General features: G+C 45.6%; 1 protein-coding gene across 7 annotated transcripts in view; it reads right to left on the bottom strand.

Moving 5' to 3' along the window:
• The window catches only part of TRANK1 (tetratricopeptide repeat and ankyrin repeat containing 1), a 300,522-nt gene that overhangs the window by 251,067 nt on the left and 31,456 nt on the right, over positions 1 to 17,999 (bottom strand). The window contains exon 1 of one of the 7 annotated variants that reach the window (XM_056520373.1): positions 5,366 to 5,434. The exons of the other annotated variants lie outside the window; for them this stretch is intronic. Coding sequence (XP_056376348.1) covers positions 5,366 to 5,373 — 8 coding nt within the window. The 5' untranslated portion in view covers positions 5,374 to 5,434. Of the gene's footprint in view, positions 1 to 5,365; positions 5,435 to 17,999 lie in introns of those variants that run through there. 7 annotated transcript variants of the gene reach the window in all.

Genomic DNA, 17,999 nt, shown 5'->3' with positions numbered 1-17,999 from the left:
TTGGAGACCACTACACAGTGGTCTCCAAACTGTTCTCCTCCAGTTGTTGCATAACTACAACTCCCAACATGTCTTTTGGCTGTCTGTGCATGCTGGGAGTTGTAGTATTGCAACAACTGGAGGCACACTGGTTGGGAAACATTGTATTTTTCCTAACTCAGTGTTTCCTAACTTGTGTGCCTCCTGCTGTTGCAAAACTATAACTCCCAGAATGCACTGACAGACCATGCATGCTGGGAGTTGTAGTTTTGCAACAGCTGGAGGCACGCGGGTTGGGAAACAGAGTTAGGAAACAGACAGTGGTGCGGAAACACTGCGGTAGTCTATTAACCTATGCCAGTGTTTCCCAATCCCAACCAGTGTGCCTCCAGCTGTTGCATAACTACAACTCCCAGCATGCATGGTCTGTCAGTGCATGCTGGGAGTTGTACTTTTGCAACAGCAGGAGGCACACAAGTTGGGAAACACTGAGTTAGGTCAAATACAATGTTTCCCAACCAGTGTGCATCCAGTTGTTGCAATACTACAACTCCCAGCAAAATGTACATTCACATGGGCGCGGGTTTACAGCAAGTCTCCCGCTTCAAGACTGAGATGCCTCAAATTTTCCGCTGCAGCGGGAAACACACTGTAAACCCCGGCCCGTGTGAATGTACCCTAAAAACACTACACTACATTACATTATGTGCCCCCCCAATAAAAATAAAAACGTCTTGAACGTCAGTTTTTCCAAAACAGAGCCTCCAGCTGTTGCAAAATAACAACTCCCAGTATTGCCGGACAGCTATTGACTGTCCAGGCATGTTGGGAGTTTTGCAACAGCTGGAGGCACCCTGTTTGGGGAATACTGACATACAGTATTTGTGGTGGAGGAGGCAAGTGTAACGCTTGCATCCAGGTACACCACTATGAAAATCCCTAATTTAGGCCTCAAATGTGCATGGCACTCTCTCACTTTGGAGCCCTGTCATATTTCAAGGCAACAGTTTAGGGCCACATATGGGGTATTTCCGTACTCGGGAGAAATTGCGCTACAAATTTTGTGTGGCTTTTTCTCCTTTTACCCCTTATGAAAATGTAAAGTTGGGGTCTACACCAGCATGTTAGTGTAAAAAAATAAAACATTTTACACTAACATGCTGGTGTTGCCCCATACTTTTGATTTTTATAAGAGGTAAATGGAAAAAAAAAGACCCCCAAAATTTGTAACACACTTTCTCCCAAGTACAGAAATATCCAATATGTGGGCGTAAAATGCTCTGCGGACACACAAGGCTCAGGAGTGAGAGAGCGTCATGTACATTTGAGGCCTAAACTGGTGATTTGCACAGGGGTAGCTGCTGGTTACAGCGGTTCTGACATTAACGCAAAAAAATAAACACCCACATGTGACCCCATTTCGGAAACTACCCCCCTCACGGAACGTAACAAGGGGCAGGCATAGTGAGCCTTAACACCCCACAGATGACAGACAGATTTTTTGGAACAGTGGTCCATGAAAATGAAAAATGTAATTTTTCATTTGGACAGCTCACTGTTACAAAGATCTGTCAAACGCCAGTGGGGTGCAGATTTCCAAATAGTATGCTATGTGGGGTGTTTTTCGCTGTTCTGGCACCATGGGGGCTTCCTAAATTAGACATGCCCCGCAAAAACCATTTCAGCAAAATTCGCTTTCCAAAAGCCAAATGTCGCTCCTTCCCTTCTGAGGCCCCTAGTGCACCCGCAGAGCACTTTACATCCACATATGAGGTATTTCCTTACTCGAGAGAAATGGTGTTTCAAATTTAGGGGGACATTTTCTCCTTTTACCCCTCCTATTGCTGCTATACTTTGAAGCCCTCTAATGTCTTCAAAAAGTAAAAACATGTCAACCTTATGATGTCAACATAAAGAAGACATATTGTATATGTGAATCAATATATCATTTATTTGGAATATTCATTTTCCTTACAAGCAGAGAGCTTCAAAGTTAGAAAAATGCTAAATATTACAAATTTTCAGGAAATTTGGGGATTTTTCACCAAAAAAGGATGCAGCCGATGGCTGTCTGTGAGTTGTAGTTTTGCAACATCTGGAGGTCCGCAGGTTGAAGAAACTGACTGAAGGGATTGACAGGCGGAGAGTTCACTCGGGTATAAGCCAAGGGGGGCGTTTTCAGCACGAAAAATCGTGCTGAAAAACTCGGCTTATACTTGAGTATATACGGTAAGTTTAGAAAATAACCAAAGAGAAACCATTTTGCATATAAATAATAGTTTAGCACCTTGTATTGCTTGCTACTGTGCATAAGGATGCTTCTCAAAGACTGCAGCTGTCTGTATCATGTCTGTGCTCTGAGGCAGAGAATCGATATGACCACACCTCCCTCCCCTCACATATTTTGCTCCATTTTTTTTTTTAAAGGACCAAAAAGGCAGAACTTTCTGGGTTCGTTGGCAAGATTAAAAAGACAGAGACCCCTAGTGGCAATTTTTTAAACCCTTTTTTCACATCTTTAACAATCACATTTTTTAATTAAGTATATTGGGAAAATGCTTATTTTTTAAGGAAGTAATAAATGTAAAAATAAAGTTGTTTCTAATGACAGTAACGCTTTAAACTACCAGGTTTGAACTAAAGTTCCCTCCGAACACCAGCAGGGGTTGTGGCATTTCCTTAATTCATCTTTCCGGCCACCTCTGGTCTGTTTGTGGCAAACGGAGGTAGTTAGAAAAGCTGGAAGCAGATAATGCTGGAAAGCTGCACAATTGTTTTATTTTTTTAACCCTTTATTAATTATATCATATAAACTAAGACATCTTCAACAGTTAACAATAAAATATAATCCTTATCCTCTGACCCCCCCCCCCATAGCTCCCTCTGTGTGGGAAAGAGAGGGGGAAAAATTAAAGATAAAAAATAAGGAAAGTGGCACAATTTACTTTAACAGAAGTACAAACCGAGCAGCCCCGCAAGCTAATCTGTTTACGTAACTCTAGGAGAAGGGACAACTCCTTTAAAGGGGTACTCCACTCCCCAGCGTTCGGAACATTTATGGAGGAAAATAAGTATTTGGTCACCTACAAACAAGCAAGATTTCTGGCTCAAAGACCTGTAACTTCTTCTTTAACATGTTAACGACCATGGATGTGTATACATGTCCAGCCAGGATGCACGTTCCAGCACCAGGACGAGTATACACGTCCATGGTTCTCGTGGGTGCTGCCCAGTGCACCCACGAGATCACGGCAGGGATTCGGCTGTAACACACAGCCGGGACCCTGCCGCGACCGAAGTAAACGTTGGTCCCAGCAGTTTAACCCTTACAGCCGAGGTTGGAAGTGACTGTGGGCTGTAAATGTTTTGACAGAGGGAGGGAGCTCCCTCTGTCTTCCCTGCAGCACTCCGCAGCGCGATCGCGGGTTGCTGTGTGTAATCCCCAGCGGGCGGGGGCCTGCCGCACTGCCGGGACCGAAGTAAACCCATTTAACCCTTACAGCCGTGGTCGCAAGCGACCGCGAGCTGTAAGGAGTTTGTCAGAGGGAGAAGGCTCCCTCTGTCTCTCAGAGCTCCCTCTGTTCTCTTTTTTATTTCACCTTGCCATATAAGGGCACTGTATCCATTGATCGCTCTCTTCTCCCCATGCTCTCTTGGGTTCCGGACTAGCAGAGAGAGAGAGAGAGAGAGAGAGAGAGAGAGAGAGAGAGAGAGAGAGAGAGAGAGAGAAGCTCCGTGCCTACCTTCAAGACAAATCTAGGCCTGAAGCCTGCTAACTTCAGCCAAATACCAAACCGTGAGTTAAATTAAACTCAATCCTAGATCTACGTGACTACTAAACCTAAACCCAAACCCTAAATTCAGTGGAACAGCATAAATCAAGCCTCAGAGCTTATTCCCTACAAGGTCCCAACCAACTGTGAGGAACTTTAAAGTCTGGTCCTCTGTAAAGACTGTTACTACTGTTAACCTGCATAAAAGTTGCCGTAAAAGTTATTTCCAGTATACTAAACCTCTGGTTGTGGACAATCCTTTATTTCTCTTTATCATTCCCGGGACGGGTGGTGGTAGGATATATATATATATATATATATATATATATTGTGACAGTGTGGCAAGGGAAGGGTGTCTTTCCCTAGCTAACCCTGGAGAAACCTCCATCTGTGGCTTAATTAATGAGGTAGCAGAAAGGGGAAGGGTGTTTAAAAGGAAGTTAGACAGAATAGTTGGGGCTCTCCCTGGGAAACAGCATGTTGCTGTAGGGGAAGATACTCTGGCCCTGTTGAGGAAGCACACAGCTGGAATCTGTGAGTGGCCCCAAGTGACAGTGTGAACTGTGAGTAAAACAGGTTGCAAGGGCACAGACCAGACGGTCTAGGACTTTGGTTTGTTCCGGAGTTATGTTTTGTTTTACCTGCAACCTGTGTAAATAAAGCTGGCGAGGTGCCAGACTTGTATGCAGAACAGTTGTCTGGTGAGTTATTGCGAGGAAACATGTCCCGCGGCAAGTGACCAGGATGATCCCAGAGCTAATACCCAAGGAGGAATCCTTACAATATATATATATATATATATATATATATATATATATATATATATTAGGGATCGTCCAATATTGTTTTTTTTAGGGCCGATAACGATACTTTGTGGAGGTTAGGGCCGATAGCCGATAACTTATACCGATATTCCGGTATACGTTATCGGCTATTTAAACAGCGGGCGCTTTAAATCAATGAACTGCAGCGGCTCTTGCGATGCCAGAGACCGCCACTGCCACCCGTTCTCTCCCCCAGCCTGTCCTGAGGTCCTGAGTCCTACCACGGCCGATCGCCCCCCCCCGCCGCACCCACCCACCGCACCGCCCTGGCCAGAGACCAGCATGTTTGTATGCAGCCCACCCAGTCCAACAACGTAATATAATTTGACCTGTTACTCAAAGGGAGGGGAGTCTTGGACTCGTATCCTTAACAAATGGCCAAGCCCATTGTGTTAATGAAGTCTGGGAGAGTACAGCTCACTACATTACATTTGCCTACTAAAGAGAGTTGTATTCTATTCTGCTTCATTTCACTGTAGGCAGGGGATAAGACCCCCTTACCTATGAGTAACATGTCAAATTGTATTAGATTTCAGGAGCAGATGAGCTGAATACAAGCAGTTTTTAGACACTGAACTTCATCTGTTTAAGACATGCTGGTGGTTTTGTGTCCCAAAACAGGTTATCCTAAAAGGGTTAAGAAACATGTGTCTAAGTAATGTCTGAAAACATTGTATACAGTGATTTTTCAATAAGCCAATTGTTTGAATAACTACACAGCAGCTTAACAGTAAGAGCTATAATCATCAAGTATAATGTGAGGCAGCAGGAGTGATCATTATATATTACCTTTCCATTATAGAATAACAGAGGAGCCAGAGAGAATACCAGTAGCTGTGTGCACAACAAAGCAGGCACTGTTATGTCTCTGCATCCTCCTATAAAACCCAGTCCTCAGTAGCAGCCTCATGATGTCAAAGCAGGGAATTCACTGCAAGTTTCTGTTTCAATTTCTTACAAGCAAAAGTATCTGGCTGAATTCCATACTACTCACAAGTTACATAAACATTGCAACAGACAATTCATGTTTAACCCATACACGACAGGATTCAGCTCACAAAATAGAGTTTGGGTGTTACTCACCGAGCGGCAGGAAGGGGCTCCCCTGCACCCGTCCCTCCCGCATCGGCTCCCGGCTCACTCCTTCCCCCATGAAGCTCCTGTCCTGGGTGCCTCCAGTTGTTTTACCACTAAAACTCCTAGCATGCCCTGACAGCCAATTGATGTCAGGACATGCTGGGAGTTGTAGTGGTGAAACAGCTGGAGGCACCCTGTTAGGAGAACTAAGGGCGGAAGTTGCCCCCCCCCCCCCCCCAGCAGGCATCAGTGACGTGGAGCCTGCTGGGGAAGTCTGCCTGGTAGGTAGCACACTACCAGGCAGACTAAATGCCATTTTTTAAATAGTAAAAAAAAAATAAAGGCAGGGAGGGATAGAAGGGCAATAGGCAGGGACAGAAAAAAAAAAAAAAAAAAAACATGATGGTGGGAGCTACCCTTAAAATTAACCCCTAACCTGCCCCCATATGTGAAGGATGGGATAGGAGGTCGGGATACGGGGACGGGATATGAGGACGATATATGTGGTCAAGATATGAGAACAGGATATGAGGTCGGAATATGAGGAGGGGATTTGGGGTCAGGATATGAGTAGGGGATATGGGGTCAGGATTTAGGGATGGGAAATGAGGACAAAAGCTTCCTCCTTTGTCGCTTTTCCTCCCTCACAAGGATAAGGTAGGAAAAAACGGGCAGCGCCGGGTACTCAGCTAGTATAATATAAAAATACAAAATATACTATACTCTCCTGTCTTCTCCTTCAGTCCGTTGCTGGTGGTCAGTATGATGGCTTGTTTTGTATCAGGCTTGCAGGATAGTTTTTATTAGTGCCATTTTGGGGAACATTATTGGCTTTCATAATTATAATTTTTTCAAAATTATTTTTTTGGGGCCCCCTTTAAAAAATGTGAGGACGGGAAATTTGTGCTATTTCACGTGACATATGCAACTTAACCCCTTAAGCCAATTTGGGCCTTAAGTACAATTTTATTTTTACGTTTTTGTTTTTTCCTCCTTGCCTTCAAAAAATCATAACTCTTATATTTTCATCCACACTAGTATGAGGGCTTGTTTTTTGCACCACGAGTTGTCCGTTGTAATGTCATCACTCACTTTACCATAAAATGTATGGTGCAACCAAAAAAATACTATTTGTGTGGGGAAATTAAAAAGAAAACCGCAATATTGTTTTCACGCCGTACAATTTACGGTAAAAATGTCGTGTTCTTTATTCTTTGGGTTAATACGATTAAAATGATACCCATCATAACATACCTTTCTATTACTTTTGCACTTAAAAAAACTATCGCAAACTGTTTAATCAAATTAGTACGTTTAAAATCCCCCTATTTTGTGGCGGTATGAGGGCAAATTTTTTGCGCCGTGATCTGTACTTTTTATTGATACCAAATTTGCTTATAAAAACTTTTAATACATTTTTTATAAATTTTTGGGGGAATAAAAAAGCAGCTATTTTGGACTTTTTTTTTTTACGTTCACACCATTCACCGTACGTATCATTAACATTTTATTTTAATAGTTCGGATATTTACCCACGTGGCGATACCAAATATTTATATAAAATATTTTTTATTTTACACTTTTTGGGGGTGAAATAGAGAAAATGGGACAATTTACGTTTTTATTGGGGGAGGGTTTTTTTCACATTTTTTTTACTTTTATTTTTACACTTTAATAGTCCCGATAGGGGACTATTTATAGCAATCCTTCGATTGCTTATACTGTTCAGTGCTATGTATCAGGGATCGACCGATTATCGGTATGGCCGATATTATCGGCCGATAATCACGATTTTGGGCATTATCGGCATGGGCAATTACCTTGTCGATAAGCCGATAATGCCCCACCCCCCGCACCGCGACCGCCCAACCCCCCCGACCCTCCGCACCGCGACTGCCCCCCCGACCCACCGCACCGCGTCGCACCCCCCACCGTAGTGCTGGGCGGTATACCGGTATGGATTTTTGCCCATACCGCTATACCGGTCGGGCCCCTCCTCCACCCTCCGAGTCAATAAAAAAAAATTAACTTACCCGTAATGGGGGTGGTCCGGGCCGTCCATCCTTCCTGTAGTGTCCGGCGGCATTCCGGGTGGAGGGTAAATCGTTCCAGGCTGTCCTTCTCTGGGGGTCATCTTCTCCACTCCGGGCAGGCTCCGGCCTAGTACGCTGCATAGACGCCGCTACACCGTGACGTCAGGTGCGTCGCTGCGCACGGGCGTCACTGTGCAGCTGCGTCTATGCTGCGTTACTAGGCCGGAGCCTGCCCGGAGTGGAGAAGATGACCCCCGGAGAAGAAGGACAGCCTTGACCGGTTAAACCTCCACCCGGAATGCCGCCGGACACTACAGGAAGGAAGGATGGCCCGGACCACCCTGACAGGTAGGGGGAGAGAAGCGGGTGGTGGCGGCGGCCTATGGCACCGCAAAAGCCACTGCAGTGCATTGATTTAAAGCGCCCGCTTTAAATCAATGATCTGCAGCGGTGTCGCGGGGGGATAAATAGCCGATAACTTATACCGGAATATCGGTATAAGTTATAGGCTATCGGCCCAATCCACCACCGATTATCGGTATCGGCCCTAAAAAAAAACATATCGGTCGATCCCTAATTCATATTTACCACCCAGAGTGGTAATTGGCAGGATGGTTGCAGCCAATCACAGCTCTGAGGGAAATTTTAGTGAGTGGCCGGAGTACAGAGCAGGGATGCGAGTGATGTATACAGTCGCTCCATCTCTGCAATAGACAGGACGATCACACTGGTGTCAGTAGCGAAATCCACTGTGATGTGTCCTTAACTGCAAGCACTACTACTCCCAACATGGAGCACACTCTGCTCCATGCTGGGAGCTGTAGTACCTGCATTAACCCCTTAAGGACTGAGCCCTTTTTCACCTTAAGGACTGGGCCATTTTTTGCAATTCTGACCACTGTCACTTTAAACATTAATAACTCTGGAATGCTTTAAGTTATCATTCTGATTCCGAGATTGTTTTTTCGTGACATATTCTACTTTAACTTAGTGGTAAAATTTTTTGGTAACTTGCATCCTTTCTTGGTGAAAAATCCCAAAATTTGATGAAAAATTTGAAAATTTTGCATTTTTCTAACTTTGAAGCTCTCTGCTTGTAAGGAAAATGGATATTCAAAATAATTTTTTTTTAATTCACATATACAATATGTCTACTTTATATTTGCATCATAAAATTGATGAGTTTTTACTTTTGGAAGACATCAGAGGGCTTCAAAGTTCCGCAGCAATTTTCCAATCTTTCACAAAATTTTGAAACTCGCTTTTTTTCAGGGACCAGTTCAGGTTTGAAGTGGATTTGAAGGGTCTTCATATTAGAAATACCCCATAAATGATCCCATTATAAAAACTGCACCCCTCAAAGTATTCAAAATGACATTCAGTAAGCGTTTTAACCCTTTACGGGTTTCACAGGAATAGCAGCAAAGTGAAGGAGAAAATACACAATCTTCATTTTTTACACTCGCTTGTTCTTGTAGACCCAATTTTAGAATTTTTGCAAGGGGTAAAAAGGAGAAAATTTTTACTTTTATTTGAAACCCAATTTCTCTCGAGTAAGGACATACTTCATATGTCTATGTAAAGTGTTCGGCGGGCGCAGTAGAGGGCTCAGAAGGGAAGGAGTGTCAAATGGTTTTTGGGGGGCATGTCACCTTTAGGAAGCCCCTATGGTGCCAGAACTGCAAAAAACCCCACATGGCATACCATTTTGGAAACTAGACCCCTCGGGGAACGTAACAAGGGGTAATGTGAACCTTAATACCCCACAGGTGATTCACGACTTTTGCATATGTAAAAAAAAAAATATTTTTTTTACCTAAAATGCTTGGTTTCCCTAAAGTTTTACATTTTTAAAAAGGGTAATAGCAGAAAATACACCCCAAAATTTGAAGCCCAATTTCTCCCGATTCAGAAAACACCCCATATGGGGGTGAAAAGTGCTCTGCTGGCGCACTACAGGTCTCAGAAGAGAAGGAGTCACATTTGGCTTTTTTGAAGGAAATTTTGCTCTGGGGGCATGCCGCATTTAGGAAGCCCCTATGGTGCCAGGACAGCAAAAAAAAAACACATGGCATACCATTTTGGAAACTAGACCCCTCGGGGAACGTAACAAGGGGTAAAGTGAACCTTAATACCCTACAGGTGTTTCACGACTTTTGCATATGTAAAAAAAAATAAAAAAATTTACCTAAAATGCTTGGTTTCCCAAAAAATTAACATTTATACAAAGGGTTAAAGCAGAAAATACCCCCCAAAATTTGAAGCCCAATTTCTCCCGATTCAGAAAACACCCCATATGGGGGTGAAAAGTGCTCTGTTGGCGCACTACAGGTCTCAGAAGAGAAGGAGTCACATTTGGCTTTTTGAAAGCAAATTTTGCTCTGGGGGCATGCCGCATTTAGGAAGCCCCTATGGTGCCAGGACCGCAAAAAATACCCACATGGCATACCATTTTGGAAACTAGACCCCTCGGGGAACGTAACAAGGGGTTAAGTGAACCTTAATACCCCACAGGCGTTTCACGACTATTGCATATGTAAAAAAAATTTTAAAAAAAATTTACCTAAAATGCTTCTTTTCCCAAAAACTTTACATTTTTAAAAAGGGTAAAAGCAGAAAATCCCCCCCAAAATTTGAAGCCCAATTTCTCCCGAGTACGGCGATACCCCATATGTGACCCTAAACTGTTGCCTTGAAATACGACAGGGCTACATAGTGAGAGCGCCATGCGCATTTGAGGCCTAAATTAGGGATTGCATAGGGGTGGACATAGGGGTATTCTACGCCAGTGATTCCCAAACAGGGGGCCTCCAGCTGTTGCAAAACTCCCATCATGCCTGGACAGTCAACGGCTGTCCGACAATACTGGGAGTTGTTGTTTTGCAACAGCTGGAGGCTCCGTTTTGGAAACCATGGCGTACCAGATGTTTTTCATTTTTATTGGGGAGGGGAGGGGGGCTGTGTAGGGGTATGTGTGTATGTAGTGTTTTTTACTTTTTATTTTTTGTGTTAGTGTAGTGTAGTGTTTTTAGGGTACAGTCGCACGGGCGGGGGTTCACAGTAGTTTCTCGCTGGCAGTTTGAGCTGTTGCAGAAAATTTGCTGCAGCTCAAACTTGCAGCCCGATACCTACTGTAAGCCTCCGCCCATGTGAGTGTACCCTGTACATTCACATTGGGGGGGACCTCCAGCTGTTGCAAAACTAAAACTCCCAGCATGCGCTGACAGACTGTACATGCTGAGAGTTTTAGTTTTGCAACAGCTGTAGGCACACTGGTTATGTATCACGGAGTTTGTGACCTTACTCAGTGTTTCAAAACCAGTGTGCCTCCAGCTGTTGCAAAACTACAACTCCCAGCATGTATGGTGCATGGTGTAAGGTGACTGCTGGGAGTTGTAGTTTGCAACTGCTGGAGGCACACCGGTCGTGAAACACTGAGTTAGGTAAAAAAAAAAACTCTAAGTTTCACAACCAGTGTGCCTTCAGCTGTTGCAAAACTACAACTCTCAGCAGTCACTGACAGCAAACGGGCATGCTGGGAGTTGTAGTTATGCAACCAGCAGATGCACCACTACAACTCCCAGCATGCACTTTAGCTGTTTGTGCAAGCTGGGAGTTGTAGTTATACAACAGCTGAAGGTACACTTTTCCATTGAAATAATGTGCCTCCAGCTGTTGCAAAACCATAAGTCCCAGCATGCCCATAAGGGAATGCTGGGAGTTGTGGTGGTCTGCCTCCTGCTGTTGCATAACTACAGCTCCCAGCATGCCCTTTTTGCATGCTGGGAGCTGTTGCTAAGCAACAGCAGGAGGCTGTAACTCACCTCCTGCTGTTGCTTCATCGCTGGACTGTCCCTCGCCGCCGCCGTCGCTCCTGGGGCCCCGATCCCAACATGGACGCCGGGGATCGGGGTCCCCAGCACCCGGGGTCGTCTTCCCGCACCCGCTCACGCCCTCCGGAAGAGGGGCGGAGCGGGTGCGGGAGTGACGCCCGCAGCAGGCGCCCTGATTGGTCGGCCGGTAATCCGGCCGACGAATCAGGGCGATCGTGAGGTGGCATCAGTGCCACCTCACCCCTGCAGGCTCTGGCTGTTCGGGGCCATCAGAGACGGCCCCGAACAGCCAGTAATTCCGGGTCACCGGGTCACTGGAGACCCGATTGACCCGGAATCGCCGCAGATCGCTGGACTGAATTGTCCAGCGATCTGTGGCGATCGCCGACATGGGGGGGCATAATGACTCCCCTGGGCGATATGCCGGGATGCCTGCTGAACGATTTCAGCAGGCATCCGGCTCCGGTCCCCAACCGGCTAGCGGTGGGGGCCGGAATTCCCACGGGCGTATGGATACGCCCTGCGTCATTAAGGACTCGGGATGCAGGGCGTATCCATACGCCCTGCGTCCTTAAGAGGTTAATAGAAAGATCGCAGGAAGTGTCACTTCTGACACTCGCTGCGATCTGTCTATTAATGCAGGTACTACAGCTCCTAGCATTGAGCAGAGTGTGCTCCATGTTAGGAGTAGTAGTACCTCCTACCTGGAAAGATCACAGAGGGTATCACTCCTGACACCCGCTGTGATCCTCCTGTATAATGTATAGATGCGGCCGGCCGCTCTCCTATGGTCCCCTGCACTGCCGTATATATACACATTCAGATTTCCCACAGAGAGCTGTGATTGGCTGGAACCATCTGGCCAATCACAGCTCTCTGCGGGAAATATGAAAAGGGGTATATATACAGCAGTGCAGGAGACCATAGAAGAGTGGCTGGCCGCGTCTATACATTATACAGGAGGATCGCAACAGGCGATCTGTCAATTAGTACAGGTACTACTACTCCAATCATGGAACAGTGTGTGCAGTGTGTGTCCATGCTGGGAGTAGTAGTACTACCTAAAAAATTTAAAAAAATAAAAGAAAATAAAGTAAAAAACACACACATACACTACATTTTTATTATTGTCGGCTACATATTTAGGTCCCTCCCCACCCACCCACATAAATTGATCCCTGTTTAAAAATTAATAAACATTTTGTAATAAAAAGATACATTTCGTTAGATACAATTTTTTTCCTTCACTACTGTATCTTTTTTCTTTTTTTTTAATGGTACCCTACGAAATGTAATTAAAAAAGTTATCTCCATCACTTTTTTGGATCGTTTAAGTCCAAAAAATTATAAAAACCGCCAGCAAAAATGCCAAAGTTAAAACCCACATATCGTTTTTTTGGGCGTTTTTTCACTCCCATAGACTTTTATGGGAGAAAAACACCACGATTTTGACAGACAAAACGGCAGTGGCTCAACATGCTGCGATTACCAACGATTTCAAAAACGCAAGAAAAGAGTGAAAAAACGCCAAAAGGATTAAAAAACGCCAAAGTGAAAAACGCCAAGTGGAATAAGAATTTTGCGATTTCTCATTGATTTACAGCTAACATCTGGGCGCAGCGTTTTTTGGCAAAAAAAATGCCATGCGGCAGAATTGGCGTTTTTCTTGGCGTTTTCACAAAAAAAAAAAAAAAAACAGGTGGAATCCTAGCCTTATACAGAATGCCTAAAGTAGTCTGCAATGTCAGATCTAACATGGTAGCCACAAAGGCCTTCAGAAGGCACCTGACTGCCATGACAAACAATCAGCACTCCACAATTGCTCTGGTTTACCTGCCTGCAAAAATTGACAGCTCTCACTATTTAAAAGCTCACAAAAAATTGCTATAAAAAAGTTGCTCTGTGTGAGCGGGGAAACCGTACTCACTGAGAAAAAAATTATCATTGTGAGAAATGTTACTAATTTTTGCACAAAGATTTAGCCACTTTTGCAAACTGCACTTATGGAAAATGTTCTCTATTGACATCATTTTTACTTTGGTGGTAACTGATTCCTAACTGCAAATTTTTTAATTATTTATTTTTTGTTGCAAATTGTGGTACAAAACACCACCAAAAAGCAATTATCCATAGCTAGAGCTGGGCGGTATGAGCAAAAACGTGTATCACGGTATTTTTGTAAGTGATGGCGGTTCCACTGTATTTAACGGTATTCCCCCCCCCCCCCCATCCATGTGACCGGGGTGCCGCTTCTCTCCCAACATCCCCCCCCCCCCAATGAATTATCAGCTGCGCTGTCCCCACATCATGTCCCCCGCAAGCGCTCCTCTGCTCATCCTCCTATGAGTTGCTGGCTGCCGGCGCTAGAAATCTGTACTGTACTACAAATAACGTTTACAAAATAAACTTTACCTAACCTGCCAATGTACCCCCCCGTTGCTATGGTACCATCTTCACTGTCCTGCGCTGCGATCCTCTTGCTGTTTCCTTGGGACATAAAAAGTCACAGAGCCGCCAGCCTATCATCGGCAGGGGCGGAACATCGCTGCCGCCCGTGATAGGCTGAGAGCACTGTCATGTAAGGAGCCGGCCTTCTTACATGACAGTGCGCTCAGCCTATTAGCAGCAGAGGCAGATCATCGCTGCTGCCGGTGATAGGCTGACAGCTTTGTGACGTCCCAATCCCCAGGAAGCAGGTAAGGCCGGTGATGGGTGGAATTTGGACTAATGGGGAACGTAGGCATGTGAGTTAAAGTTTTATTTTATTTATTTTTGCAGCCCAGGCAACGTTATTTGTAATACAGTACAGATCTCTAGCGCCGGCAGCCCGCAACTCATAGGAGGATGAGCAGAGGAGCGCTTGCGGGTGACATGATGGGGGGACAGCGCAGCTGATAATTCATTGGAGGGGCGGAAGAAAAGCAGAACAGCGCTCGCAGGTCACATATGATTAGTTCCCCGATGTGGGGACAGCGCGCTGCGGAAGATAATTCACTCATTCCAGGGGGGGAGGGACCCAACCGGTATTGCGGTATGGGCAAAATTCATATCGTGCAGGAAAAAATTTTGGGCATTCGGTATGAACCGGTATACCGCCCAGCACTACCCATAGCAACCAATCAGACTGATTCTTTATTTAATGTTTTTTTTTTTTTTTCATATATAACAAACAGTACATCAACATGACAACAGAGTTCCATGGACCCTAAATATGTTAACAATTAACCCCTTCCCTCTATAGGACGTATGCATACGTCCCAGCACCCGACATGTTCGCGTGCTGGGACGTATGCATATGTCCTGACGATCTCCTGCTCTGCCGTGCACAGCTCAGGAGATCGGCGGCGGGACCCGGCTGTCAATCACAGCCGGGGTCCCACCGCAGCTGCCGAGGCCGCAATCGCGCCGGTCCTGGCAGCACAGACCCCACAGGACTGATCACGGCATTTATGGTGTTGACAGGGGGAGGGAGATCCCCATGTTCAACAAAGACGGCTTCACGCTAAGATCGCGGGTTGCTATTGGTTGCTATGGCAGCAGGAGGTCAGATGATGTCTGCCTGCTACAGAAGCCAGTGAGATACAGCCACAGCCATAGCAGAAGTGGAAGGCTTATTACCGATATATAAGCAAAGTAACAGCTCTATGTAGGAAAGGCTGGTTTTGCCTCAAGTCTTGGTGTTCCAAGATCAGAATAATCGTTGTGGTCTCAGCGGGTCACGGAGGAGGAAAGCTATTCTTGCCTGGAGAGTGATGGGGGAAGCAAGACTGGAGAGAGCGGAGTGAGAGAACCCAGAGAACCTAGAGGTGGGAGACATAGTGGAGGAGCAAGGTTGCAAGCCGGTGAAGCTGGAAATAGAGGACAGTGAGGAACGGGAATGGAGGAGGCATTTGAACTGCACGGGATGCAGAGTCTCCTTGACAGCAGGACGGGAGTGGTGAGAGGAGCTGTGCTCCACAAATAGGAGAAACTTCTGTAAGACTGAGGATGCTGAAGTATTTCAGACACTTCCTATATACTTATTAACAATAAACTACAGTGCTACGCCTCCCACTATTTCTCTCCTTTTTTGCCACAATATCCATCACTCTGCCTTTTTGTATTGTTTGCTGCAAATACTTAACACCGAATAAGAGACTCAATCAAAGCTGTTCTGTTTGTATTATAATACTGGACTCAAAATCTATGGTAAAACAAAATGTTTTAATATTTTTGGGGAGACATTGGGAAACAAATTTGGCTTTTTTTTTTTTTGGGGGGGGGGGGGGGGTTACTCTACGCAGTGCACCTTTTTGTGAAAATGACACTGCAGCTCTGTACAATTACAGAGATACACTCCAGTGAGCTATCGGTATGTGTTTTCGGCATTTCAGTTGCTGCGATCAAATTTGGTCGTAGCGTCTAAAGGGTTAATGCTAGACATTACTTGGATCTGTGATGTCCGGCATTAGCCACTATGAAGCAAGCTCAGCTCCTGAGCTCACTCCGTCCACACGCCACACAACTGCGCCGTTTATAAACGACGTCCAGACGTGATGGGGTTAACCTCCTTCCAGTGCTCAGCACTGCTGGGAGGGGAAACATGAAAATTCATGCCGGACTGGCCGGACCGTACTTCACGGAGGATGAGAATACAGCCACCGCGGGGACAGCAGCGGGGGATCGGCGGCTTCCATGCTGCGCAGCCCAGCCCCTCTGGTATGAGTCCCGTGTGCTGCTGCAGGCGGGGGCCGGCCAGAGAAGGTAAAAACAAAATTGACTTTTAAATAGTAAAAGTCAGTGTTTCCCAACCAGGGTGCCTCCAGTTGTTGCAAAACTACAACTCCCAGCATGCCTGGACTGGCAAAGGCTGTAGTTGCACAACAGCTGAAGGCACCCTGGTAGAAAAACACTGAGCTAAGTAAAATGGCGCAGGATGAAAAAAAAAAAAACTTTTCTCACCTCCTCCCGGTCCCTGCAGATGCAGTTTCCCTCCGTGCCGTCAGGTGTCTCCTCTCTTCACCATTCAAATAGTAGGACCGTTCCCTTTTCAATCATTGGCTGCAGCGGTGTCACGTGTCAAGCCAGTGATTGGCTGATGGGGAAAGGTCTTTCTTTTTTGGCAGCAAACACACTAGGTTTCCCGGATCCGGTGGGAGATTTGAAAACCGCCCGGGAAACCCAGTGCAGTACAGCAGGTGCAGAGGAAATGTGACAAGGGGAGGGGGGGTAGAGATTGTGACGGGGGTGGGGAGATTGTGACAAGAGGGAAGATTGTGACAGGGGAATGTGACATGGGGGAGGGGAATGTGACATGGGGAGGGGAATGTGGCAAGGGGGGATGTATGTGACAGGGGGGGATGTGACAAGGGGGGGATGTGACAACGGGGGGGATGTGACAACGGGGGGGATGTGACAACGGGGGGGGGATGTGACAAGGGGGGAGAATGTGGCAGGGGAGGGGAGAATGTGATATGGGGGTTTCCCTCCGTGCCCTCCGATGTCTCCTCTCTTCACCATTCAAATAGTAGGACCATTCCCTATTCAATCACTGGCCGGAACGGTGTCACATGTCAAGCCAGTGATTGGCTGATGGTGAAAGGTCAATTTTTGGCAGCAAACACACTAGGTTTCCCGGATCCGGTGGGAGATTTTAAAACCGCCTGGGAAACCCAGTGTATCGCTGCAGTATAGCAGGTGTAGGGGAAATGTGACAAGGGGGGGGGAGATGGTGGGGAATTTTTTTGCATATGATACAGTAGGTAAAAAATAGTAAGATTTCTAATTTACTCCCTGTAAAAAAAAATATAATAGATTTTTATACTTACCGTAAAATCTCTTTCTCGGGGGATCCATTGGGGGACACAGACCATGGGTATATGACTTTGGTGAATATATGAGGGGCAAAGGAATAACCGAATGAAAGACAAATAAACTGAAAGTGGCGGACACTGGACCCCCATTGGTCAGCAAATCTCAAAAATTTTTGGGAATCTATGGAAGGGAAGGTGATACAGTCCTTCAGTTTGATAGTCGCCATCACCGAGGCCTCCTTTATTAGTTGAACAGCAGATATCACGGTTTCCATTTTTAATTTCTTGCAAACCACAAATGTGATCAAGGGCTTCAGGTATATAATGGTATGGTACTTCCCATTTGGTTTTGAAACTATAACACCTAGGAATAATGAACAAGGCCCTTCTACTGGAAAGGAACTTTCCGAATAGCTCCTAAACCGAGAAGGTCCTGAATATACTTCAGAATCAACTTCTGGACCTTCAGAATCTGCTGAGTTAAAACAAACCTTGAAGGGGGAGGTGATGACAACTTGATCTGGTAACCCTGAGATATGACCCCCTACTATCCAGGGATTGGGAATCAGAGATTCCCAAACTGGGGCAAAATGGGAAATCCTTGCCCAGACAGGCCTGGCGTAACTGTTTAGGGTTAGAAGAGGTCTGACTGGGGTTAAGGAGGAGAATTTTGCCTCTGCCCCCCTTC

The sequence above is a fragment of the Hyla sarda genome, chromosome 5, assembly GCF_029499605.1.
Source record: "Hyla sarda isolate aHylSar1 chromosome 5, aHylSar1.hap1, whole genome shotgun sequence".
Classification (NCBI taxonomy): Eukaryota; Metazoa; Chordata; class Amphibia; order Anura; family Hylidae; genus Hyla; species Hyla sarda.
The sequence above is the reverse complement of the archived record's forward strand: the minus strand, read 5'-3'. Positions and strand labels throughout refer to the sequence as shown.